The sequence below is a fragment of the Pristiophorus japonicus genome, chromosome 7, assembly GCF_044704955.1.
Source record: "Pristiophorus japonicus isolate sPriJap1 chromosome 7, sPriJap1.hap1, whole genome shotgun sequence".
NCBI lineage: Eukaryota > Metazoa > Chordata > Chondrichthyes > Pristiophoridae > Pristiophorus > Pristiophorus japonicus.
This window is the reverse complement of record NC_091983.1, coordinates 115936483-115963340: the sequence shown is the minus strand read 5'-3', so window position 1 is coordinate 115963340 and position 26858 is coordinate 115936483. Positions and strand designations below refer to the sequence as shown.

Genomic DNA, 26858 nt, shown 5'->3' with positions numbered 1-26858 from the left:
TTATTCTATCTCATTGTGTTTCTCTTTTCCGATTCAGTTGCTGAGCTGAGTTGTTCCTGGCAACTTTAATTCACTCCACTTACTTATCTATATGCTTCCCCGAAGCGACATCATCCTACACTCATATGATCAGCTTCCACATGTATGCAGATGAAAAGAAAAAAAGACTTGCAGGACCACCGGACATCCCAAAGAGCTTTGCAGTCAATGAATGAGGGAACATTGATAAAATTGAAGTCAATGGGAATCAGGGGGAAAACTCTCCACTGGCTGGAGTCATAACGAGCACAAGGGAAGATGGTTGTGGTTGTTGGAGGTCAATCATCACAGCCCCAAAACATCGCTGCAGGAGTTCCTCAGGGCAGTGCCCTAGGCCCAATCATCTTCAGCTGCTTCATCAGTGACCTTCCCTCCATCATAAGGTCAGAAGTGGGCATGTTCACTGATGACTGCAATGTTCAGTGCCATTTGTAACTCCTCAGATAATGAAGCAGTCCATGCCCACATGCAGCAAGACCTGGACGACATTTAGGCTTGGACTGATAATGGCAAGTAACATTCGCGCCACACAAGTGCCAGGTAATGACGAGTGCAAATAAGCGAGAGTCTAACCACCATCCCATGACATTCAATGGCATTACCATCACCGAATCCCCCACCATCAACAACCAGGGGGTCACAATTGACTAGAAACTTAACTGCACTAACCACATAAATACTGTGGCAACAAGAGCGGGTCAGAGTCTGGGTATTCTGCAGTGAATGTCTCAGCTCCCGACTCCCCAAAGCCTTTCCTCCATCTGCAAGGCACAGGTCAGGAGTGTGATAGAATACTCTCCACTTGCCTGGATGAGTGCAGCTCCAATAAAATTCAAAAAGCTCGACACCATCCAGGACAAAGCAGCCCACTTGATTGGCACCCCATCTACCATCTCAACCATTCCCCACCGGTGTACCGTGGCTGCAGTGTGCACCATCACCAAGGCTTCTTTGGCAGCACCTCCCAAACCCACGACCTTTACCATCTCGAAGGACATGGGCAGCAGGTGCATGAGAACATCTTCACCTGAAGGTTCCCCTCCAAGTTATACACCATTCTGACTTGGAAGTATATCGCTAACAGGCAGCCCCTCTTGGGCCAGCCAAATCCCTCCCAGTGGATGCCACAGATGCCTCATTCGGCCTCGCAGCATCTTCTCGGCCTCCATCCACCTCCACGGAGGTGTGTGGGGGACCTGACCCATCCACCTCCATGGCACGAACCTGGTATTGCAGTACTTCCAGGAACGGTGCAGTGGCTCTAGGCCTTTTGGCTAAGAGCATTGGCGCAGAGTGATCCTTGACAGGTGCAAGGTGACCTCTGGCGTTTGTGATTTGACAAAGAATTGGAAACGATTGGCTACGAATTTATAAAAAAAAAAAAAAAAAATCTTCTCGGCCTTTTGGCTAAGATCATGCATAACTAACCTGACCAGCCACCATGACCTCCTGGTGGTTTCTCCCTGGTCAGGAAGGTATATGCTTGCATTTTTGAAACAGGAGGTGGGTGGGGAGGGTTGACCCATCCACCTCCACGGAGGTGTGTGGGGGACCTGACCCATGCACCTCCATGGCACGAACCTGGTATTGCAGTACTTCCAGGAACGGTGCAGTGGCTCTAGGCCTTTTGGCTAAGAGCATTGGCGCAGAGTGATCCTTGGCATGTGCAAGGTGACCGCTGGCGTTTGTGATTTGACAAAGAATTGGAACGATTGGCTACGAATTAAAAAAAAAAAAAAAAAAAATCTTCTCGGCCTTTTGGCTAAGATCATGCGTAACTGACCTGACAGGGGAGTAACCACCATAACCCCAAGGTGGTTCTCCCTGGATCAGGAAGGTATATGCTTGCTTTTTTGGAAATAGGAGGTGTGTGGGGTTGCTGGCCCATCCACCTCCATGGCACGAACCTGGTATTGCAGTACTTCCAGGAACGGTGCAGTGGCTCTAGGCCTTTTGGCTAAGAGCATTGGCGCAGAGTGATCCTTGAATGGGCCCAAGGTGACCTCTGGCATTTGTGATTTGACAAAGAATTGGAACGATTGGCTACGAATTAAAAAAAAAAAATCCCTCCCCTTTAAAGGGGGTGGGTGGGGTGGATTGACCCATCCACCTCCACGGAGGTGTGTGGGGTTGCTGGCCCATCCACCTCCAGGGCACGAACCTGGTATTGCAGTACTTCCAGGAACGGTGCTTGGGCTCTAGGCCTTTTGGCTAAGAGCATTAGCGCAGGGTAATCCTTGATGTGTGCAAGGTGACCTCTGGCGTTTGTGATCTGACAAAGAATTGGAAAGATTGGCTACGAAAAATAAAAAAAATTAAAAAAAATCCCTCCCCTTTAAAGCAGGTGGGTGGGGTGGCTTGACCCATCCACCTCCACGGAGGTGGGTAGGGGCACACACCCACCTCCATGGCACGAACCTGGTATTGCAGTACTTCCAGGAACGGTGCAGTGGCTCTAGGCCTTTTGGCTAAGAGCATTGGCGCAGAGTGATCCTTGATGTGTGCAAGGTGACCTCTGGCGTTTGTAATCTGACATGATCTGACAAAGAATTGGAAAGATTGGCAACGAATAAAAAAAAAAATCCCTCCCCTTTAAAGAGGAGAAGGGAGGGACGTTGCGATGCAAGAGCGTGCACTCATCCAGGCAAGTGGAGAGCATGGACATCATCCTGCTACCGCCTCCAACAGTGTCCAAAAGCGCTGGGAGGCATTTGTTTTATTTAAAGAGCCCAATTTCCCACCTCTTCCTCTCCACCCCGCCCCCCCTCCCCCCACCCCAGTCAGGTGGTAATAATTCAAATAATTCGAATTATCCACCCGAAACAGGGTGGACAGCAATTTCCCCCACGGAACTGAGGCAAATTATTGGCCTGGTGAGGAAATTGGCTGAGCGGCAGGGGACAGAGAATAGGGATAATGGGTAGATACTCAAATTGGCAGGATGTGACTAGTGGTGTCCCACAGGGATGCATTTTGGGGCCTCAACTATTCACAATGTTTATTAATGACTTAGATGATGGCATCGAGAGTCATATATCCAAATTTGCCGATGTCACAAAAATAGGCGGCATTGTAAGCTATGTAGATGAAAGCATAAAATTAAGAAGGGATATTGACTGATTAAGTGAATGGGCAAAACAGTGGCAGATGGATTTTAATGTAGGCAAATGCGAGGTCATCCACTTTGTACCTAAAAAGGATAGAACAGGTTATTTTCTAAATGATGAAAAGCTAAACACAGTGGATGTCCAAAGTTCAGGTACTTAAAGATTATTAAAATGAACAGGTAGAGAAAATAAGCAAAAGGACTAATGGAATGCTGACCTTTATATCTAGAGTACAAGGGGGTAAAAGTTATGCTGCAGCCATACAAAACCCAGGTTAGACCACACCTGGAGTACTGTGAACAGATTTGGGCACCACACCTTAGAAAGGATATATTGGCCTTGGAGAGAGTGCAGTGTAAGTTTACCACAATGATATCCAGATTTCAAGGGTTAAGTTACAAGGAGTGATTCCATAAATTAGGGTTGTATTCCCTAGAATTTAGGAGGGGGGGGTGGGTGGGGGTGATCTGATCAAAGTTTCCAGGTTATTAAGGGGAACAGATAGGGTGGATAGAGAGAAACTATTTCCACTGGTTGGGGATTTTAGGTTTGTAGGGGGTGGTTTTCAGGGGGTCAGCTTTCCCTTCTGACCTTATATGAGCGGTTCCGAATTGCTCCCACACCCTTGGTTCTAGACACTGGAATTATGAAGGGACTGTGACAGACTTGGACAGACAATCGGTTTCAAGGTAGGAAGCAGGTATGGCTTTATTGTGTTTAAAAATAAGTAAAAAGGCACACCTTTAAATAACACACACACAATATTAATACCAAATACACACTGAGGGGTACAACACATTGAATAAAATGTCAAATTACAGCCTGTGGGGAAAATAATACAGCTAAAACTCTAAATGGGGTAAAGAGGAGAATGCAGATACAATTACACAAGTTATCCCAGCCTCCCCCCTTCCAATTCCCCTAATTAGCTAAGTCATAGCTCTGGGGGATTCAGGGGCTATTGCTCACCAATCCCCTTTTGACAGTTTCAACTCCGGGGTTCACCTTCGTTGTCCCTGGGGTTCGCCTTAGTTGTCCACGTTCAGTAGTCTGTACCCCTTGGTAGCGTAGGACCAGCTTGTAGAGTGGAAAATCTTCGTTTTTTCTTCGGTTTTGTTCCAGTTGAATGTTTGGTTGGTCGCGATGGCCCGCAACTTTCTGATAGTCGTTTTGACAGCCTGTTTGCTGTCGTGGTGCTGTCCTTTTGGGTTTTAGAGATTCCTTTCGCCGATGTTTCGGGGTTCCACTTTTCAAGGCTGGTGTCGAACTTAATAGCGTCTCTAGAAGCACACCTAACTGCCAGAACAGGCTTCAATTATACTAAAACAGGCTTCCTTATCTTCCATCAAATCTAGCTCAGCTCTTTGTTTCGCCCAGCTAACTGAAACATGATTAAGTGGTTTTAATCTGGCGTGAATAGGCTTTTTGAAGTTGGTGAGCTCTCGTCCATTGTGCTAGCCTGGCCTGAGCCAGATATTTCTATGCCTGTTGAAAAGGTGCTGGAATATGTATGTGATATTTGGGTCCTCTGGGTGGGGTTTCTTCCATGGTCGATTGTTTGAATGCTAATGTTTTCTAGGGGAAAGTTTGAGAGAGTAAACAGTTCCCAGGCAGTTTGATTAGCTCCAATGTCCAAACTGGCCCTTTAGAGATGGACCCCACCCCTTTTCTTGTCGACCCAACATTCATCTTTTAATATCCCAAATTTGATTAAAGTTCGTAGTTTCTTCTATGTGCACTTTAGGATTTCAGACTTTCTGATAGATAGTTCCAAATTAAATTCCCTTTCCTATGAGTCCAAACATTGGGGGGGGGGGGGGGTCTCCATGAATGCATCCCCTTTTTATTTCCTGCAGGCTCCGTTTCCCCCTTTAAAATTCATTGTGTCCCGAAGTTTTTCCTTCCATTCTTCTCCTCTGCAGAGGAAAGGTACCAGGAATCTTTGCGAAATATTGGTAAATTCTACAGGTTTAGGGAGTATAGTCTAAAAATTAGAGCCAGACCTTTCAGGAGTGAAATTAGGAAACATTTCTACACACAAAGGATGGCAGAAGTTTAGAACTCTGCTGGAAATGGCTATTGATGCGAGATCAATTGTTAATTTTAAATCTGAGATTAATAGTTTTTTGTTAACCAAAGGTATGAAGGGATATGGGCCAAAGGCAGGTACAGGTGCAACGTCCTGAATCCGGAGCTCCGAAAACCATAATTGTCCGAAAACCGGACATTTTGCGCTTGGCTGATTAATTCCGTATTCCGGACGACTCATTGTCATTTTTGAGGCAAAACCCAAAATACGACATGGATTCAGTCGAGGATTCTGGATTTCAGACAAGAAAATTAAGTCTGAAATCCAGAATCCTCAATCAAATACTTGCCAGATTTCAGTTTTGCCAGATTTCGGACTTTGCCGCTCAATACCCAGCACGGATTCGGTCAAGGATTCAGGATTTCAAACTATTGTTTTCTTGTCTCTATGATCTCATTGAATGGCAGAACAGGCTCAAAGGGCTGAATTGCCGATTCTTGTTCCTATGCTCTATGTTCAACATCAGTCTTTAATAATTCAAAACTTCGTCTGTGACTCAACTTCAGGAAGACCAAAGGCATTGTTTCTTTCCTGTCACAAGCTCTGCTCCCTTGTCATCAAAATCATTTACTGCAATCTGCTACCTCCCCAAGTGCCCCATTCTGCTGACCCAGCCATTTTATCTCTCCCTTTGTCTCAAACCCCATTACTTCAAACAACACTTTAATCACCCATCCTAGCCTCTCCCTCCATGAATCTTTGCCTGATTTCCTTATACCCATCTGTGAATGTTTTTTATGTTAAATGCGTTATAAATCTGGAAGTTATTGTAATTATTTTTATTTGTACATAGTATATTGATTTTTTAGTCTTTTCATTGGTTATATTTTGTTTGCTTATAGTAGAAATAACAACTTGCATTCATATAGCACCTTTAACATAGTAAAATGTTTCAAGACACTTCACAACATTATCAAACAAAATTTGAAATAAGAAAAAGAAATAACCCTGAAATAGTTTTGTCCTTAACCCGCCCTGCCCATCCCTCTCACCAAAGAACTTTTTTCCTCTCCTTCAGCCATCCAAACTTATGCTTCTGATTGGCCAACCCTTCTCCTAAGCAGTCGAGAATTTGTAAGCACAATTTTTCTCAACTGTGCCAAATATTGCGCTCTTCAACAAAAAGGATCAGAAATTTTTAGAGCCAACAGGATTTGTACAAATGTTCACATTCCCCTCCTAATAAGATACTGTTACCCACACAACTGAACATTTGACCAAAATGAAAGTGGGCAGAAATCAAATTCTGTATGCAACATAGAAGCAGTTAATTGAAAAATACATCTATAACAAAAAGTTCCTCAGTTTTTATCCATTCTCTATTCCCAATCATGTAACCACCATACAAATGCCTGTGCAAACATCACATACAAATCTAAATGCTCCCCCTCAGTGCTCACCTATGCAAATGTGTAAATCAAAGCAAATATTGTGCATTAAACAAGAGTATTCATCTATTGCACCATGCTTTTTCTGTTGCTGTCCCATGTACACACAGACAGGAAAAAAGCTATTCACACTATTTAAAAGTCAATTTTGCCAACATGGAACAGAGCGTCATATTGCATGTAAATATATTAGTGTCATAGTATGAAAAAACTGAATTACCTTAAACTGTGAAATTGTCCTTGGCTGCACTTGTTAATTAAAGAAGCAATAAATACACATAATACTGCATGAGTCAAATAAAATTTGTCCTCAAGTGAATTAAATTTACCACCGCGTAAAGCCAGGTAGACATGGATCACTATATTACATGTGGAAACTTCTAACTTTCTATTCAATAAAATACATTTATCTTTTATGACGAGTCAATCTTCCCTGGCACTGTACATGAGGAGTGAAGACCAAGTGCAGACTTCAGATGAAAAAAGTGTTGCCGGGTTAGGGTACAATTGCACCAGGCTGTGCAGGTGTAATTCAGTCCCTTTTTAAAGTTATACATTCTATCCTTTTAGTAGAGTTGGTTGTAGCATAGGAGTTTCTCTGCAGTACAGGGAAAGGAGCCAGGAGATGTGACATGGAAGCACTCCAACATCAGTACTAGTGGGAGGGTGCAATTACAGTATTAAAAAATTACATAGGTAGTTTCCATTATAAAGGTGAACAATGGAATGTATAAAGTTAATTCAAGGTATATGCAGAGGCAAGATGTTTAATGTATTTTATATAGGTAGCTGCTAATACAATAGCCTGTTCTCAGCAAATATTTATCTGCAATTCTGAATTTAAAAAAATAAATGTGATCAGAAAGTAAAAGTTTTGTTCTGTATGTTTTGATTCTACATTCCATCTAAGTCCTATCCTCTGGATTCCCTCCCTAAACCCCCCCTCTGGTTTCCACCCATTCCTCTTTATAACCTATCTCTTTCAACAAGGTTTTGGTCACCCTTCCTGATTTCCACGTCTTTAGCTTGGCATCCATTCCCATCACACCTTTATGAAGTGCTTTGGATTAGTTTTCAACATCAAAGATGCTATTTAAGTGCAAGTGGCTGTTACAATGGGGCCAAGTTTGCCCCCAGGGTTAGAACGGCGCAGCAGAATGCGTGGAGGGCGGAGCCAGGTCCCGGTGCTGAAGACAGTGCCAGGACCTCTGTACATGAGCACTAGAGTGTGCGCGCATGCGCAGTGGCTCCTCGCAGCCCGAATCTCTGCAGGCTGTGTGGGAGGGGCCCGAAGCATGCCGCCCCTAGCTCTGGCCGAATGGGCTCTCCGGACATTGAAGATCAGGACTCGGGCTTCCCTCCCGTTCAGCCCCCCAATGCCCCCACCCCCGTTCAGCTCCCCTCCCTCCCTCCCTCTCGTTCAGCTCTCCACCCACCCCTCCCGGTCAGCCTCACCCTCCTCCTCCACTCCCCTCCTACTCCTCCTCTACCCCCTCCTCCTCCTCTCCCCGTCAGAAACACAGAGAGACACTGGCAGAGCGAGAGAGAGAGAGAGAGAGAGAGACACTGGCAGAGCGAGCGAGAGAGAGAGAGACACTGGCAGAGAGAGAGAGAGAGAGAGAGAGAGACACTGGCAGAGCGAGAGAGACACTGGCAGAGAGAGAGAGAGACACTGGCAGAGCAAGAGAGACACTGGCAGAGCAAGAGAGAGAGAGACACTGGCAGAGCAAGAGAGAGAGAGACACTGGCAGAGCAAGAGAGAGAGAGACACTGGCAGAGCGAGAGAGAGAGAGACACTGGCAGAGCGAGAGAGAGAGAGAGACACTGGCAGAGCGAGAGAGAGAGAGACACTGGCAGAGCGAGAGAGAGAGAGACACTGGCAGAGCGAGAGAGAGAGAGACACTGGCAGAGCGAGAGAGAGAGAGAGAGAGAGACACTGGCAGAGCGAGAGAGAGAGAGAGAGACACTGGCAGAGCGAGAGAGAATGAGAGACACTGGCAGAGCGAGAGAGACACTGGCAGAGAGAGAGAGAGAGACACTGGCAGAGCGAGAGAGAGAGAGAGACACTGGCAGAGCGAGAGAGAGAGAGAGACACTGGCAGAGAGAGAGAGACACTGGCAGAGAGAGAGAGACACTGGCAGAGAGAGAGAGAGAGAGAGACACTGGCAGAGCGAGAGAGAGAGACACTGGCAGAGAGAGAGAGAGAGAGAGACACTGGCAGAGCGAGAGAGAGAGACACTGGCAGAGCGAGAGAGAGAGAGACACTGGCAGAGCGAGAGAGAGAGAGAGACACTGGCAGAGCGAGAGAGAGAGAGACACTGGCAGAGCGAGAGAGAGAGACACTGGCAGAGCGAGAGAGAGAGAGACACTGGCAGAGCGAGCGAGAGAGAGACACTGGCAGAGCGAGAGAGACACTGGCAGAGCGAGAGAGAGAGAGAGACACTGGCAGAGCGAGAGAGAGAGACACTGGCAGAGCAAGAGAGAGAGAGACACTGGAAGAGCGAGAGAGAGAGAGACACTGGCAGAGCGAGAGAGAGAGAGAGAGAGAGAGACACTGGCAGAGCGAGAGAGAGAGAGAGAGACACTGGCAGAGCGAGAGAGAGAGAGAGACACTGACAGAGCGAGAGAGAGAGAGAGAGACACTGACAGAGCGAGAGAGAGAGAGAGAGAGACACTGAGGGGGGGGCCATCCTAGCACGCTGTTGGAGGGCTCCCAGTGCTGCAGTAGATGAGTAGAAACTTAATTTTTTATTTATTGATTGATTTAAAAAAATATATTTTTTAAATTTTTTTTGATTGATTTATTGGTTGATTTATTAATTTATCATTTATTATTGATGATGGCTCTTTATTTGTAAAAGTGAAGTGTTTAATGTTTGTAAACTTCCCTCCACCCCCCCCCCCCACCCCTCGTTCCCTATGCCTGATTTATAAAAGTGTAAACAAGGTTTTTCCGAGCATACAAAAATCTACACTTACTCCATTCTAAGTTAATTTGGAGTAAGTTTTCGCTGCCTAAACTTGCAAAACAGGCATAATTGGCTGGTAACACCCCCTTTTGAAAAAAAAAACTGTTCTAAAACAAAGCTATTCTAACTCACTAGAATTGGAGCAAACTAAATGCCGAGAATTGCAATTTCTAAGATACTCCATTCTAAACTAGTTACTCCAATTAAATAGGAGCAACTCGAGCCGAAACTTGAGCCCATTAATTCTCCCTGTTGTATCTCAAACCAAATATGTGGAGTGCATATATGTATCTGGATGTAGGGAGTTCAAAACATGACGTTTGCAGTGTACACAATAAATTATAGAATCTTAGAATAGTTACAGTACAGAAGGAGGCTACCCATTGAGCTCGTGCCGGCTCTCTGTAAGAGCACTTCAGCTGGTCCCACTACCCTGCCCTTTTCCCGTAGCGCTGCAAATTTTTTTCCTTCAGGTACTTATACAATTCCCTTTGAAAGCCACGATTGAATCTGACTCCACCGCCCTTTCAGGCAGTGAATTTCAGATCCTAACCACTCGCTGCGTAAAAAAGTTTTTCCTCATGTCGCCTTTGGTTCTGCTAAATACTTTAAATCAGTGTTCTTCTGGTTCTTGACCCTTCCGTCGATGTGAACAGTTTATCTATCTACTCTGTCTAGATCCCTCATGATTTTGAACACCTCCATCAAATCTCCTCTCAACCTTCTCTGCTCTAAGGAGAACAATCCCAGCATCTCCTGTCTATCCACATAACTGAAATACTCCATCCCTGGGACCATTCTTGTAAATCTTTTCTGCATCCTCTCCAAGGCCTTGACATCTTTCCTAAAGTGCAGTGCCCAGAATTGGACACAATACTCCAGTTGAAACCAAACCAGTCTTGAATGAAAATCTATGTTGAAGTTATTTTATTATATAGATGGTCTGAACCGATTTAATGTTGCAATGCAATATAGCACTATTTATAGACATAAATGACAATTTTGAAATAACTGCAATTTTTACCAAACATATGCTGGAGGAAAAGAAATACAACAGATATAGTAATCAGCAATTTAGGGCATCGTGTTTTTAATTTGCACTGGATATAATAAAAATTGAGATTCTGTAATCTCATTGGATTAGTTATGAGAGATAAGGAGTTGTTACCTTGCCAGAGTTGGTGTGTTACTTAGAATAATTAGATTTGAGTGCATGTTTACCTTAATGACCGAGAAGGCAAAGCAACAGCTGCAGATTTTGAAAAATATCTGAATCCCAAATGTTAAGTCTTTGTTAGATTTGTCCTAACTATTGGATTTATTGCAATGCGAGGATGAATGCCCTGTAAACAGCGGAGGGGCAAGTTTTGTTCTTCACTTTTAGTGTCCCGGGGTATATTTTTAATCACAAACTCATTAATGTATTTGCATAAAATTCTTTTGTCTGCTATTTTAATAAAGGTATTGATTTGTTTAAAATAGATGCTGCTAAAACAGCAAAGGAATTTTATGTCACTACTGTATAGTATAATTTCAACCCATTAATGGTATTTAGCCTCCAAAGTCCTGGTTTATTTGCACTTCCTCCCTTTCTAAAATTTTCTTGTCAAGAAATTCATGAAACTCTAATTTGTAGCAGAGAAAAAATTGAATAAAATGCAATCCTCAATCTGCTGTAAAATCAGTGGATTCTTCCTAATCAACAAATTCTTGAGAGAACAGAAATGGGGCAATGTTTTTGTAGTTACCTCTCTCATGGAGCAGCATACAACTGATGTGATTGGTTAGGAAAATAACTTAAGTGGATAACTGCCTCAATGAAGAACAGGTTCTGTGAATCTGAATCAAAACTTTAAAAAAAGGGCCAATGTGCATCTCCAATTGTCCTGTTGCAATACTTGTATTACCTTTGCTCTGTAAACACAGATATTGCAAAAATGGTAAAAATGAGTGAAGTGCGTCAATGCAGTCATCCAGGTCACTTAAATAAAAAAAAAAGGTTTGCTGATAATCCTAAATAGAAATCAGCACAGTGCAAATTACAAGTAGGGATTCTGTTTTTCAGAGTCCACTTGCTCATTTAGCACTGGAGGGATAGTTGAAAGAACAATTTGCATTTATATAGCACTTTTAAAGGTAGAAAAACATCCCAGAAGCACAATCAGACAAAATTTAACACCATCACAAAGGAGATATTAGGGACGGGTGTGACTTGAGGCTTGGTAAAGAAGTGGGTTTGAATGAGGGTATTAAAGGAGGAGATGGATATAGACATTTAGGGATGAAATTTCAGAGCTTACGGCCAAAATAGCTCAAGGCACACTTGCCAACTGATGGCCAAAGGTATTTTGGAATGTGCAAGAGGCTAGAAAGTGAAGGAAAGCTGAGTTGTTGAAGGATTGTAGGGCTAGAGAAGGTCAAGGAGATATGGAGGGTTGAGACCATGGAGGGAGACAAAGGCATGAATAATGGTTTTGGCAGCAGATGGGTTGAAGTAGGATGGAGATAGGTGATGTTGTGGGTGTGGAAGTAGGCGGTCTTTGTGATGGAGACGATGTGGGGTCGGAAGTTCAGCTCCAAGCCAAATAGGATGCCAAGGTTACGAGAGTGCGGAGCTTGTGGTGGGGGCCGAAAATGATGGCTTCGGTTTTCCCAATTTTTAAACTGTTCCCACCGATCTGCAAATTATCCTCGGCAGGTGAATTTTCTCTTTGCTTTATGATTATTATTTAAGAACCAGTTAGCTTTTTAAGTGCCATAACTGACGTTGCCATTTTTTGGCCTCTCTCACTTAACAACTAAACTATTAGTTGCAGGCTGGACATCAGTGAGTATCAGAATATCCTTTCCATCTGTGACAGTAAATCTGTCTGGAGAAGGCTAGAAGTATGAAACATGGCAGGGACTATGGATCCAGGCTGAATAATCCAAGTTATGCCAGGATGGTACTGGAACTCTGTTATTTTGATTTTATTGAATATTAGCAAAACTATTCAAACTGAAGCTTGTGCAGATCAAACCTGCCAAAGGAAAAAGTTTAAGGTGTGACTCTGCTGGTGTGCAAAAATAATAATAGTTCTTATTCTCCAAACTGTACTTGTTGTTAGTCGGCGATGGAGCCTGGCAAAATAACCACGATAGCATCTTCCAACTTCAGTGGACTGACCGGCTGTTATGGGCTACAGTTTTGTTACCTATGCACCCAGAGCAAAAATGACCTACTGTAATTTCTGGTTGCCGTTTGAGGCAGAACAGACTCTTACTTTCCCAATCCAGCTGCATTTATCTGGATGCAGACTGTATTTTATTCTCCCATTATGTATTTAGAGGAATTACTTTAAATTTTGATTTGACATATCGCCCGTCTCTCTTTGTTGTGTAGAATTTGTGCCAAACCACAATGGAGGGATTTGAAAGTATGAATGGGGAGCTGACCTCTGGGAACAGTCACATCATTTGGAACAAATTCCTGATGTATACTCAGCTGAAAAATCTAAATCTCAACTTTATTGGGGCTGTCCATCTGTGCTGAAAAACTCAGCAAGTTAACCATGGCAACTATCACTGTCTTGGCAACCAGCTACAGTACGGATCAAAGCAATACAGCACATTTAGAGTGAAAGGCAAAGACAGCTCCCTTAAGACATGCAAAATGCTGCCGTGGGCAGCATTTGCTTGTTGAAAGGTTCCTTATTCTGCCAGGTAATAAACATGGGAATAACCTCAGACACAGAGGTCAATTCTGAGTATATACAACTTAACTGGGAAGTAACATTTCTGTTTTAATACTGAAATTTGGAAAACATCCATTAAGAGTTGGCAATAATTACATATTTTTTCAACTGGAATATATTTAAACCCTGTTCAATCAAACAGAGAAAATAAAACTCTCTTAACGGAATGAGAAACACATCCCCGGGTCTTTCCATTGTTTTACTGCAGCTCATTTAACACATCCTCTTAAATAGGTAATAAACTTCATTCAAAATTAATAAAAGGTTTTTGGCATGTTAATTCATGCATTGATTAATTCAACATAGTACTATTAACAGGATAAGATTTCAAAAGTGTAGCTGTTTTTATGTTGTTCTTTGGCCACGAGCTATTGCAGCATGAAGCTTCCCACAGGTGATGGCCACATCATTGTAAACCTGCTAGATTTTTTTGACTGGCAGCAAAGAAGTCCCATTTTTCATTGCATTTCCTGGTCTTACTGGGCCAGGAAATAGGCAGCTGTGGTGGCAGTAGAAGGTTTCAGTGATCACATGATGATGTTGTATCATAACGTCATCATGGATGAACATCTCCAATTTTTCTTGTCACATTAGGGTGCAAATGCATGAAATCAGTACTTCACAAGGATGTACTGGTCAAAATATCAGACAGTTTGGACAGACACCAAATGTTTTGGAGTCCCACAGTACAGTACATTACAAAACTAAATTATTTGGTTGAGACCTGGTTTGCAATATAAGGTGGCTTTTAATCAGTTTCATCTGAGAAATTTGCAGAATCTGCAATGGCTCGGACAGAAGTTGGGGGACTCATGCAGATATTGGACATGATAAATGCTACAGGTTGAAATCAAAGGCTAAATAATACATCTTAGCCATTTCAATGGACTGTAACCAGGGTTGTGATATACTGAAGAAATGCATATCTGCTGAGATGAATCTCTAAACAAGACTATTTGTGTTCAGGAGCCATCTTAAGACAGAATGTGTTGCAATTCCATCAGTAATTGAAACATAAACTGCAATTGAAAAGTTATTACAGGTACAATGTCCAAAATCCAGAATCGTCAGGACCAAATCCGTTCTGGTTTTTCCGGATTTCAGACAAGAAAAATTAATAGTCTGAAATCTGAAATCCTCGAACGAATCCATGCCGGATTTTGGGCTTTGCTTCAAAAATGTCCGGTTTTCGGACAACAATTCCGGATGACTCCATCAGCAATGTGAAAAATGTCCGGTTTTTGGACAATTGTGGTTTTTGGAGTTCCGGATTCGGGACTTTGCACCTGTACATGTAAATTATTTTTTTCTTCTCAGACACCATTCTCCTCCTTTTCAAAACTGCCATCTTCAGTTTGACAAAAAAAATCTACTTTTGACCCCTCTGTCTTTGCAATCTATTGCTACATCTCCAATCTCCTGTTCTTCTCCAAGTTCTTGAACATTTTGTCATCGCCCAGATCCAGGCCCAGCTCTCCCTAATTCCAAGCTCGAATCCCTCCAAAACAGTTTCCACCTCTACCCACAGCACTGATATGACCCAAACCAATGTTAACAAATGGCATTCTCTGTGACTGTGATTGTCGTGCATAATATCTCTGTTACCTCTTTGCATGCTTTGACATATATCATCACATCATCCTGTTCTAAAGCCTCTCCTTTGCTGATCAGTTCAGTAGGACTGCTCTCGTTCTGTTCCACTCATCAATCTGATCATAGCCAGAACATCGCCACTGCCAGGATTGTTTGGCTGACATCTAGCCTTGAATAAGCTGCAATTTCCTCCAGCTGAACATTGGGAAAATCGAAGCCATTTTTAGCCACCGCCACAAGCTCTGTAATCTTGTCACCAACTCCACCCCCTTCCTCAGTCACTGGATGCACCCTATTCAAACTTGAGCTGAGTTTTGGACCCTATATCATTTCCATCACAAAACCACTTCTGTAACATCACCCACTTCTAATCCACCTCAGTTATTCTGTCACTGAAACTCTTGTCCATGCCGTTGTCACCTCTAGACTCACCTTTTCCAATGCTCTTGTGGCTGGTCCCCCATCCGCCACCCTCCATAAATGGTTCAGTGTCTACTTTATTTTCATTGCGTAGCTGTGAAGTGCCACAAGACATTTTTCTCCAACTCCAAAAGTTTAGACATTCCTGCATTCCATTACGACTGCATCATATATTTTTAATGCAGCCAAAAATTGCATCTATAACCTTAACACTGTCCCAGACAATCTAACAAGTTATAATTTGCATGAACTTGCCTACAATTAATCAAATACCCACAATTCATCCTAAAGATGCCATCCTTTTTCCAACAAGGATGCACATTGCTGTAAAAGCTGCACCAGGAAATGAATGTGCTTTCCACTATAATTATGATAATGATATAAAACATAATAATTACCATCTTCATCTGTTTGGATGACAACCTCTTCACTCTCCTTTCTTCCTTCTGGATTTGTCAGAATCATTTTAATACTGATGTTTGTGTAAGGCGGCAGGTGTTGAATGATAAGGTGGGGTGCTTTTTGATCCATTTCCATGCAGTCAGCTCTGCTTTCGTTGTGACCAATGAAATAGTGGTAGCACACAGTGATGTTGAATGTGTGACACCGCGTTATATTGTAGCCCAAAGACTCCAATTCAACAGCAAGATGTCGAGCATATATCTCTGCAATTTTTAGGCTTTTTGGTGACCTCATGGGTTCTATTTAGGGGGAAAAACACAAATTTAAAAAGCGTAAGCAGATATAAAGTAAAATATTTTGAATACTATAACATTTACTCAATGAAAAAAATACCCTTCAACTGGCAAACTTAAAAAAATGTTAACCCTAGAATGCTTGCTAAATAAAGTCAATAGAAAATACGCAAGATAGCAGTTTCCTCACATCTATAAGAATCTCAGCAACAAAGCCTTACCTATACCTGTATGCAGAAAGAGGAAAAATACAAAGAAACAATTTAACTATAGGGACATGTGTAAATCAGAGAGATGATTCTGCTCCTCCTGGCATATAATGGTGCTCACAGAGAGAGTACCTTGGGTAATCATGCTCCCTGTGAATGTCACTTCCCACTGGACCACTAGATTGGCGAATTATTAGTGCAAACATCCCATTAACAGACTACAGTAATTTTAAAATCTGGAATATTACAGGTGCAACAGGACAGAATGAAATCAAGAATCAAACTAGAAATTTACTTTAATGCACGCTCATTGTAAAAGTAGCATTAAGTTAATGAAGTACACTAATCTGAACGAGGCATAAACACACATACACATCTCCCATCCATTAAAACATAAACATGTAATAAAATGCATGAAGAAATAGGCCCTAGAATGCATTAATAATAAAGCAAATCATGTCACAAGTTCATGGAATTGCTAAATTTGTTCTCACACAGAAAACAATGATGCTTACTTTACCAAAATAGTGACCAACTATGAGAGTTAAAGCAATAAAATTAGTATAAAAAGCTTGTTCGTTAATTTCTTTACTGCGTTTGTTCTGAGGGGCGGTCAGTGATATTTGAGCACAGCTGCTGCCCCATGTGCTGTTTTCATTTTCGCTCCATTGGCAATATTTTGTGCTTTATTATTTCAGTTTGCATTGTGATCCACTCAACATTACTGATAAAAGCAACAGTGCCTTACCACGTGGGTACTTCTCATTAAAAGCATGATCCTAACCTTATTTGGCATCTTCCACGAAGTTCCACGGTGCCACTGACCTACCAGCTCTGCTGACAGTCTTAAGCTTCCGCTTTGACCATCTTCTTGCCACTGGCACCACATGCGGGCCATACAGCACAGGCAGAGTCAGTCTGAGAACAGTAAACTTCCCCCCCCCACGTGCTGGAGGCCTCCGTGCTCCAATTCCAGTCACTGCCTGCTGAAATTAACGTAACTGGCTGGCAGTGCCCATCTGGTGACAGCTGAACTGTGCTCGTGTGGACACTTGTGGGTCCTCCTATTTTCTAGGGCCTCTGGACACTGGTCCCATAGGCCCATGCGTTAATCGGGCCTGGCAAATCTGCTCCCAGACCTTGATTAATACAGTTTCAGAAAGGCCATCAGAAAGTTTGATAAAATGCCTTGTAGATGACTTTCCCATCAATCATTCGTTTCTCCGAATGGGAAAGTATTGACCTTTGTTGAGTGCATTCCCCACAGAAGGTAGTGGAGATTAGGAGCTCAGCAGCAGGGGAATCAAACTTCTTGTTACAGTTCATGCATCCTCCCCCACTGCCTTTCCCTTGTATAAGCGGTTTGATTACAGTTTCCATAGGCAGACAGTCTCTTGTGAACTGCATCTTTATTCGCTGCTGTATATGGATTAGCGTAGTCCAGGCTTAACAATTAATTTGATCGTGGTAAACTGCTGACCGGCAAAAATGTAGGATACCCACCACATTTTGCTGTCACCACAAACACTGGGAAATTCAACATCACTAGACTTTTATGGACAGGCTATAATTTGTGTCCAGATTTATTTATAGTTAAAATGAAATGCAGAAATGACAAGCCACAGTGAAAATACTTTACATCACAATCATAAAACTTATAATATATACCACCTACTTGACCGTTTAAAAATATGAGCCTGAAATTTTTCAAGTTGGTCACAAAGAAACTCACTGATGGTACATGTGCAAGGTCGCTGCTATTATGTAACTATGTAATACTTGCCACCAGAGGGCGCGACTGTTCGAGTCCTAATGGTCACCTGCACTCTCGTGCAGGGCCAGTATAAAAGGTTGGCTGCCATGTTGTTTAGGCACTCTGGAGTTGTAATAAAAAAAAGACTATGGTCACACTAAGTTTACTCATAGTATTCAGCCTCGTGGAGTTCTTGTATGCTTAACAGCTGCTTATGGAGCTTTGTCTATCATATAGAAATATGATGAATAGAAAACTGAACATTTGCTACAAGTCCTGACATTTATATACAGGATCCCTTTAATGTAGAAGCAGTCTCTTTGAAGACAGTATCTCAGCAGGTTAACACTTCAGTAAACATGGGAAAATGGCAGAGAGAAAACTGTACAGCCGTGGCCACTTTTGATGTTAATTTGTCTCCAGTTTCAAATTGTTCTTCTAGCATATATGCCAGCAGCATTCATTAGGTCTTAAGGGGAAAAAAATCTAGATTGAGAGTCCCATTAATGTTAAACATTTTGAAACTGTGCTGACAGATGCCAAAGACCTAGCATGATGCCACTACAGCTGTTGCATGTGAAATCTTCAAAGCTGCTAAATTACCCTATACATCATACTAGAAGAGAGTCAACAAAATCTGGATTGTGATCTATCATGCCAGCTAGCCATACTGGGTACTAATTACACTAATTGTACAACTTAACTGCCACTTACAAAACTGACACAAATTATTAATTATTGTTTATCATTTTCATTACACTGCTATTCTTCTTCATAAAAGCTCTAATGTATGCAGTATCACTGACATATTTGCATTAAAAAGTCATCAGTTTTCCTATGATTATAGGCAGATACTGATCTTTAGGTGACATCACAGGATTAGCTGACATCTGGCCATCACCATGCTAGCAGGATGCTGCTGTGTTTACATGCATCTGAAATCAGCTGGCACACATGGAATTGTCCCAGACCTGCTGCTCGTCTTCTGAATGACGTGCATCCTCATTTAAGCAAAACTAACCCTTGCAGCCTGACTTGATCAGAAGTCTCATACCGCTCACTACATATATCCATACGAAATATGCTTATGGACTGAATGAAAACTGACATAATTTAGAACATAGAAAAATAAATGTATTGAGCCCATTTCAAATTTTGATAGTCTACTAATCTAAAGAGTAGCTTGAAATCAGTATTTTCTTGAAGTTTCTAATCAATAAAGACATACAAGTGTGTCTTGCTTTTGACAGCCTCAGGATGCTCACCAACATATAAAACGCCATCACTGACAATATAAAACTGTATCGACAGATATATAAGAATATAAGAAATAGGAGCAGGAGTAGGCCATACGGCCTCTCGAGCCTGCTCCGCCATTCAATAAGATCATGGCTGATCTGATCATGGACTCAGCTCCATTTCCCTGCCCGCTCCCCATAACCCCTTATCCCCTTATCGTTTAAGAAACTGTCTAATACTGTCTTAAATTTATTCAATGTCTCAGCTTCCACAACTCTGAGGCAGCGAATTTCACAGATTTACAACCCTCAGAAGAAATTTCTCCTCATCTCTGTTTTAAATGGTCCCTTATTCTAAAATCATGTCCTCTAGTTCTAGTCTCCCCCATCACTGGAAACATCCTCTCTGCATCCACCTCGACAAGCCCCTCAATCTTAAACGTTTCGATAAGATCACCTCTTATTTTTCTGAATTCGAATGAGTAGAGGCCCAACCTACTCAACCTTTCCTCATAAGTCAACCTCCTCATCCCCAGAATCAACCAGTCTCTGAACTGCCTCCAAAGCAAGTATATCCTTTCATAAATATGGAAGCCAAAACTGCATGCAGTATTCCAGGTGTAGCCTCACCAAAACCTTGTATAGCTCTAGCAAGACTTCCCTGCTTTTATACTCCATCCCCTTTGCAATAAAGACCAAGATAACTTTGGCCTTCCTGATCCCTTGCTGTATATCTGCATACTATCCTTTTGTGTTTCATGCACAAGTACCCCCAGGTCCCACTGTACTGTGGCACTTTGCAATCTTTCTCCATTTAAATAATAACTTGCTCTTTGATTTTTTTCTGCCAAAGTGCATGATCTCACACTTTACAATATTATACACCATCTGCCAAATTTTTGACCACTCACTTAGCCTGTCCATGTCCTTTTGCAGATTTTTTGTGTCCTCCTCACACATTGCTTTTCCTCCCATCTTTGTATCGTCAGCAAACTTGGCTATGTTACACTCAGTCCCTTCCTCCAAGTCGTTAATATAGATTGTAAATAGTTGGGGTCCCAGCACTGATCTCTGTGGCACCCTACTAGTTACTGGTTGCCAATCAGAGAATGAACCATTTATCCCGACTCTCTCTTCTCTGTTAGTTCGCCAATCCTCTATCCATGCTAATATATTACACCCTAACCCTAACCTTTTATGTGGTACCTTGTCAAATGCCTTCTGGAAGTCCAAATGCACCACATCCACCGGTTCCCCTACATCCACCCTGTTCATTACATCCTCAAAGAGCTTCAGCAAATTTGTCAAACATGATTTCCCCTTTATAAATCCATGCTGACTCTGCCTGACCGAATTTTGCTTATCCAAATGTCCTGTTACTGCTTCTTTAATAATGAACTCCAACATTTTCCCAACCACAGATATTAGACTAACTGATCTATAGTTACCTGCTTTTTGTCTGCCTCCTTTTTTATATAGGGGCGTTACATTTGCAGTTTTCCAATCTGCTGGGACCTCCCCAGAATCCAGGGAATTTTGGTAAATTACAACCAATGCATCTACAATCCCTGCCGCTACTTCTCTTACCACCCTAGGATGCAAGCCATCAGGTCCAGGGAATTTATCTGCCTTTAGTCCCATTATCTTACTGAGTACCACCTCCTTAGTGATTGTGATTGTGTTAAGTTCCTCCCCCCTATAGCTTCAGCCAATTGTTGTTCTAATTTGTCCTTTAAGCACTTTAAGACCTGCTGCCTCCCCAGATTTTCCACCTGCCAGCCAAATGCCAAGCTCCCTGGGTTTGAGCGCATTCAAATTACCGGAAGGGACTGCCATCAGAAAATTCAGCACGGTCCACTCAAGTTGTCAGAATAGGCAAGCCTGCATCATGGGCCAACTCAAGCTCATTTCTGACTTAAATCCTTAATTTTTTGTTCGATACCAAACCATTAATTGAACTTGAGGTACGCAATAATGTACTTCTTTTATTCAAAGCATAAGCAAGGACAAATTAAACCAAAAATTGGCCGATGCACTGGTCATTGGGTAAAATGAGAATAATGAAAGGGAGACAACAGTGGTCTATTGCTTGCACATGGGTGAGTTTATTGATTAAGCAGGAGAGGTCTGTGAGCTGTTATCTTAATGACTTAGTCCACCTTTGTAAAACTACATGTTAAAGAAACTTAATTGCCTTTAATCAAAAAAAAATAACACAGCTTAATAGTGGAACTTTTTCTCCAGATTTGAATAGCAGTTGACTGGTTTCTAATTATATCAGTATATATATCGACTAATCTATTTATTAAAATGACTTGAAAACAAATCTCCATACCAAGCTAATGTTTCTAGCATTTCTTGCAGTAGAACAGGAGACTGACTACACCTATTTTTGTCTGATCCATTTAGTATTTTTAAATGCATGGGTGGGTGGGGTGGTCGGGAGTCATTTTAATCTAATGGAACATGACTTCAATGGAAAGTAACAAACGGGGTGTAAAATGGGTGCTGAATCGATAGAGTCAGTTTACCACCAGGTGGGATGGGTTCAATTCACCGCCAATACATGTGAATGCTTTTATATCATGGGCGTATTGTTCTGAAAAAATAATTGTACTGAATTACGATTGTTCTTCATAACAGAACCATCCAATTTTATTAAAAAATTACAAAAAAACTCTTACACAACCATCGCAATGTACTCAAGGCAAACTATATTTACCAATTAAAACCAAATCAATAAATGTTCTAAATGTGGCCATGCATTGTATCACCTCCATTCATGGCACATCCACCTTCAATTTCATATGTTTTTACATAAGTATTCTTTCCAGAAGAAAAGTATGAATGAATGAATATTTATTCAGTGGGCAGACCTAGCAACTCAATGTTTGCACATGCTATTTATTTAGGGTTGCCTTGACAAAACTGTTGTTTCAAATTGGCCTCTGATCAGTATCTTTGATTCATAGAATTATTAGATAGCACAAGATGGAAATTGATAGCTTGAAGGCTATGTTTTCTAACAAGCTATATTGATTATGCTACTCTGTATGGGGGGGGGGGGGTGCAGAGACAAGCTGTCAAATTACTTGGATCTGCGACTGTGAACCACACAGCCAGAATCAAAAGCAAATGGACATTTAATATCCCATTTGGGCAATTTGTTGGTTCCCCCACAAAATAAATAAAATTGTCCAAACAATTCATTAGAGCATTCATTAATGTATATTTTTCTGAGCATGAAAAAATATAATCCAGACAGTTCGAGAAACTCACTTTACATAAAGTGCAACCAAACTATTTTCAAACTGCCACTGCAGTTATAATTTATTTTGCTAATGAACACTTCCTGTAATAGTGTATGGAATTAGGGTATCAGTAGCTCATGATAATATTGTAATAATTGCAGGTAATATGTTAAAAACTCATTACTTCCAAACATGATACTTTTCCAGAATCTTTTTTATTAACAGGCAATTGAACTTTCCAGTGACGTTGTTTAACACTGCTACGAAACTCTACTCTTTAGTCCTATTTCTAGCTGATTGGAGAGACAGAAATAGTGAATAGAAAGAAATCAATGCCAGGGTAAAAATACATGGTTGGAGAATTTGAGCCCCATAAGAAACATTTAAGTATCTGAGTTTGAAACCCAAGATAAAACATGTTTTATTTTTAAGCTTTTAAAACTATGTACAGTATATGATTTTTAAAATAGGATATATCAATGCATTTTACAATAAACTTTGTGAAAGTTTAACCAGTTGTAAACAAAGATACACAATACCCTTGATGTGACGATACTCTGATGATACGACGTAATTCATTACTTAGGTAACTAGATGTTGATACTTTTATCACATATGTTAATGTTTGACATAAAACTGTCAAAGTATAGGCTGTTTAGTTGTAGTGGTAAGATACTAATCAGCAGCCTACAGAGATAGAATTACCTTTGCAGTCTTTAAACACTGTACGGTATTATTTATTGTGTTTGGTCTGTGCTGGATTAACAGTTTGTGTGCCTGTCACATATAATCAATAGCTGCGAAGGCCAGCATTATCTTCACAGATTAAACAGAGGGATTTCTCGAAAATAAATTCACTTGATTTAAAAAGCTTAGCGCCTGAAACCCCTAATGCATTTATCAGAGTTTAAATTAAAAGGAGATATATGGCCTAAAAGGAGAAGAAATAGCAGCGAGATTATGTGGAATGACCTCTTAACTTGAGCCTCCAGATGAATGAAACCCATGCTAAGATTTTAAACATAAATTGATGTGTCAAGCATCATCTTACAATTAGAAAAAGCCAGCCAGGTCAGCTGTGACAAAATGAAAGAAAAGGAACTGGTACATTAAGTAGCACAGTCTCCCAGAAGAGCCAATGCAGCAGTCAAGGCACAAGATGTGCAGCACGAATTTTACATCCTTGAACTGCAATCTGAGGGATAAACTGGACCAATGGTACTTACCATCAGCCCCTCCCTCCACCCCCATAAGCCACTTTGACCCACTATGTGTCACTTTTCATACCTCCATTAACAGTCATAAACACACCAAAATAAATTTTAGTCACAAATAGTAACAACTGCCGATAATGAGTACGCAAGAAGATATTTTAAGTAAATCACTGAGCACTAAAAATAAGCTTCCACAATCAACTAATAATCTAAATAAACTTCCAGAACAAATTTTGGATTAACATTATTACCCATGCCTAAAACTCATATGGATTTTTATGCACATTTGTGTAATGGTTGCAAAAAAAAAGTTATATGAGAAACAATTATTAAACAAAAGATCAAAAGGCCGATAATTGTATTTGGCTGTAACACTGCACTACTACAACAATGCTTGAACTTTAAGCGATACCATAATTCGATTCACTTGGCTCTCCAAATGTTCACTAGTACATTCTAGCTATTCCTATGCGCACCTGGATAGTTAATATCGGCACACCACTTGAACATAAGGATGGGGAGGGGGAATAGATTACATCTATATTTAATCCTGTCCTCATCAGATAGTCATGCATTTGCACTACCAGCAGGACTCACAGGGTAGTCATTGAAGCTGGAACCTCTTCCACCTTCCCTATCCATACCCCAGGATAGAGAATCATTGTAACGCCCCTGCCACTTCTCCACCTAAAATTAGCTAACACAACACTCCCAGGATAAGAACAGGAGTAGGCCACTCAGCCCCTCGAACCATTGGTCTGCCATTCAATGAAATGATGGTTGATCTGTATCCTAACTCCATCCACCTGCCTTGGCTCCATATCCTTTAATACACTTGGCTAGCAAAAATCTGCTGATCTCAGATTAAAAACTAATTGAACTAGCATCTATTGTTTTTTGTGAAAGAGAGTTTCACACTTCTACCACCCTTTGCATGAAGAGATGTTCCCATACTTCTCTCCTGAATGGCCTGGCTCTGATTTTAAGGCTATGCCCCTGTCCGAGACTCCCCACTAGCAGAAAACGTTTCTCTCTATCTACCCTATCAATTCCTTTCAAAATCCTAAAAACCTCAATCAAATCAGCCCTTAACCTTCTATCTCCAGGGAATACAAGCCTGGTTTATGTTATCTCTCCTCATAATCTAACCCTTGGGCCCCTGGTAACATTCTGGTGAATCTGCGCTGCACTCCTTCCAAGGTCAACATACCCTTTCTAAGGTGCAGTGCCTAGAACTGTACACAGTACTCCAGATGTAGTCTAACCAGGACTCTGTATAGCTGCAGCAATCCTTCCTTCCCTTTATATTCTAGCGCTCTAGTTATGAAGGCTAACATTCCATTAGCCTTTTTGATTATTTTTTGTACCTGACTACTACATTTTAGTGATCTGTGTACATGGAGCTCTAAATCTCTTTTAAGCTCCAATGTTGCTAGATTTTCACAATTTAAAAAAATACTTGCATCTATCCTTTTATGGTCCAAAATGGATGAAGTCACGCTTACCCGCATTCAAATCCATCTGCCAGAGTTTTGCCTACTCACTTAAGCTATCAATGTCTCTCTGTCTACACTACTTGCTATGCCACTAATCTTTTGTGTATTTAGCAAACCTGGATATATAGCTCTCTAATCATTAATAATAACAGTGAATAGTTAAGGCCCTCAGCACAGACTCTTCTGGGACACCACTAGTTACTTCCTTCCATTCTGAGTATACACCCATTGTCTCGACTCTCTGTCTTCTACCACCTAACCCGGTCAATAATTTGCCTTCAATTCCATGAGCTTTAATTTAAACTAACAATCTCTTACATGGAATCTTATCAAATGCCTTCTGGACGTCCATATAAACTGCATCCATAGACATCCCCCTGTCTACTACTTTAGCTGCTTTCTCAATAAATTCAATTAGGTTTGTTAGATATGACCTACCCTTTACAAATCCATGGTAGCTCTCTCTAATCAGCACCAATTTTAAGTGCTCAATCATTCTGTCCTTAATTATAGATTGCAATAATTTCCCCACAAGAGATACAATACGAACAGGTCTATAATTTCCTGATTTCTCTCACCTTTCTTAAATAATGGAGTTACATTTGTAATTTTCCAATCTAAAGGGACAATTCCTGAATCGAGAGAGCTTTGGAAGATTATGGCTAATGCATCTACAATTTCCTCATCTACTTCCTTTAAAACCCTAGGGTGGAAACTAGCAAGTCCTGGAAATGTATCTGTCTTTAGTGCCATTATTTTTCAATCTACATCTTAATCTGATCTGTATGGTCCAAACTACTCATTGGATAAACTTGGATGAGTCACCAGGAGAGCTGTTTCCTTATACAGAAATTTACAATTATACAGGGTTCCTCACGTTTCTCATTTTGAAGTACCATCTTACAATAAAATGTTGTTGGTGCCTTTTGTAAACAGTATACTGTTAAATATTTCACAACTCTAATATAAACACTTGCATTTACATAGCACCTTTCATGACCTCAGAATGCCCAAAAACACTTTACAGCCATTAAAATACTCTTGAAGTGTCGTCACTGTTGCAATAGAAGAAATGCGGCAGCCAATTTGCACACAGCAAGCTCCCAACAAACAGCAATGTGATAATGACCAGATTATTATTTTTTATGTTGGTTGAAGATAAATATTGGCTCGGGCACCAGGGATAACTCGTCTGCTTCTTGTTCGAAATAGTGCTGTGGGATCTTTTATGTCCACTTGAGCAGGCAGACGAGGCCTCTGTTTAATGTCTCATCTGAAAGATGGCTCCTCCGACACTGCAGCACTCGCTCAGCCCAGAATTTGTGCTCAAGTCTCTGGAGTGGGACTTGAACCCAAAATATAGAAAAATAAGACAACAAAGAAAAAGACAGGGAAGAGAGGATGAGAGAGGGTAGAGAATATATTAATGCCACTTGGTAGTCCCTTAGGGCTCATGTGACAGACACAGTTTTTAAACTATTGTGAATGTTTTTGGTGTGAGTGTAGACTTGAGATGTATAGCTAACTGAAAATCTTACAACTAGGACTTGTCCAATGTTATCTCAACTCGTATCAGCTAACGCTGACAGCTCTAGTCAAACTAGTAGAGCTGCAAATGTTACCTAGCAGATAAGGTCAGTACACCAGTCATCAAAGGTAGTGG

At 41.3% G+C, this 26858-nt stretch overlaps 1 protein-coding gene and 2 pseudogenes across 3 annotated transcripts in view; 2 read left to right on the top strand and 1 right to left on the bottom strand.

The window, feature by feature from the left end:
* Positions 1-26858, bottom strand: part of ptprk (protein tyrosine phosphatase receptor type K) — a 779294-nt gene that overhangs the window by 217462 nt on the left and 534974 nt on the right. For all 3 annotated transcript variants that reach the window (XM_070885263.1, XM_070885265.1, XM_070885264.1), the window contains exon 8: positions 15738-16040. In XM_070885263.1, coding sequence (XP_070741364.1) covers positions 15738-16040 — 303 coding nt within the window. The remainder of the gene's footprint in view (positions 1-15737; positions 16041-26858) is intronic.
* On the top strand, positions 1427-1657 carry LOC139267639 (U2 spliceosomal RNA; annotated as a pseudogene).
* Positions 1782-1983, top strand: LOC139267552 (U2 spliceosomal RNA; annotated as a pseudogene).